This window comes from Mastomys coucha, unplaced genomic scaffold (assembly GCF_008632895.1).
Source record: "Mastomys coucha isolate ucsf_1 unplaced genomic scaffold, UCSF_Mcou_1 pScaffold23, whole genome shotgun sequence".
Taxonomy (NCBI): domain Eukaryota; kingdom Metazoa; phylum Chordata; class Mammalia; order Rodentia; family Muridae; genus Mastomys; species Mastomys coucha.
In genome coordinates this window covers 72,971,401-72,972,791 of record NW_022196906.1, presented here as the reverse complement: position 1 = coordinate 72,972,791, position 1,391 = coordinate 72,971,401, and the positions used below count along the sequence as shown (strand labels likewise).

At 43.6% G+C, this 1,391-nt stretch overlaps 1 protein-coding gene across 1 annotated transcript in view; it reads right to left on the bottom strand.

The window, feature by feature from the left end:
• Positions 1–942, bottom strand: part of LOC116072429 (glutathione S-transferase alpha-2-like) — a 4,331-nt gene extending 3,389 nt beyond the window's left edge. The window contains exons 1-2 of the mRNA XM_031343896.1: positions 880–942; positions 239–380 (exon numbers count right to left, since the gene is read on the bottom strand). Coding sequence (XP_031199756.1) covers positions 239–373 — 135 coding nt within the window. The 5' untranslated portion in view covers positions 374–380; positions 880–942. The remainder of the gene's footprint in view (positions 1–238; positions 381–879) is intronic.
• Between the last annotated feature and the right edge of the window lie 449 nt (positions 943–1,391).

The window sequence follows — 1,391 nt, the reverse complement described above, 5'->3', positions numbered from 1 at the left end:
CAGGCCCAGTGCTGGTTGCAGCCATGAAGCCTGTTGAATACTGGACGCTAGACTGGCATGAGCATGCACTGCTCCTTCTCAGGCCATTTTCCCATAGTGCCCTGTGCGGCAGGAGCTGCACAGCAGGCTCATGGAAGTGAAGGCCAATGTTGCAGTAGCCTTTGTTCCCCCATCCTCTCTCTGCCTTTCTCTTGTCCCTGAAACTCAGTGTCCCCAGATTTCAAAGATTCCTACTTACTTTTTCAAAGGTAGGCAAGTAACGGTTCTTGGTCCTGTCTTTTGCTAAGGAAGTCATGGCTTCTCTTTGGTCAGGGGGACATTTTACCAGTTGCATAATCATTTCAGTCAGATCTGAAATCCCCTCTGAATACATGTCAATCCTGAAAGATAAAAGTATCCAAATCATCAAGGGTTTACAATGGTTCCCTGTTTTACACTTTAACCTGAAAACCTGGGAAATGTTCACTGAAAGGTGGTTGCAAAGTTATTGGCCTCTAGTGGGTCATTATCTTTTATATTCAACAGATATATCAACTTTCCCCTTGAACCTCCTGTTGGTCCTGAACACTTTAAGAATTTTTTCCAAAGGTCTTTTCTCATACATGACATCTAGACCACTACTTCCCCCTTCTCCATTCCTCCAAGTTTTTTTTTAAATGTTTTTATATATATATGGCCTAACCCAAGCACAAAGACTCACTGGCCCCTCTGGATATGCAATCATGAGATACTTGGTGGCATCTGAGAAGATAACCATCAACTCAGCAATGGGGCATGTTTTCTCTCTCTCTCTCTCTCTCTCTCTCTCTCTCTCTCTCTCTCTCTCTCTCTCTCACATAGTTTGTTCTCTACAAGCATTCTGAGATTCTCAGAGCTTACAATCTGCATCCCCTGGAAGCTCAACACAAAGCCCCTGGATCAGCCACCAGAAGTGTCTCTGCTCATCTCCCATTGTGCTGCACAGCCTGGAGTCATTCTTGGTCAGTGTTAGAAATCCCCCATTTATTTCTCATGAAGCACATCTGTAGAACTTCCCCATGCTGCTGCCAGATGCTGGGCTTGTTAACATTTGCCAAGACTTGTCTTATTTCGTTTCATTTTATTTTTTTCTGGCAGGGTTTTACTATGTAGCCCCTGGTTGTATTGGAACTCACTCTAGAGATCAGGCTGGCCTTCAACTCATAGACCTCTGCCTGCCTCTGCCTCCTGAGTGCTTGTCTTGGATTAAAGTTGGTTACCCCACCACCAAGTGGCAATTTGTCTATTTCTTTATTCTGCTAATCCACCTCATATCACTGTCCATATGTTTTCCCTTGTTCTAAGCTGTATTTTATACAATTCTTTTTGGAAAAGAGAGTCATTGTCACATTTTCACACCATAGTATTTTTGG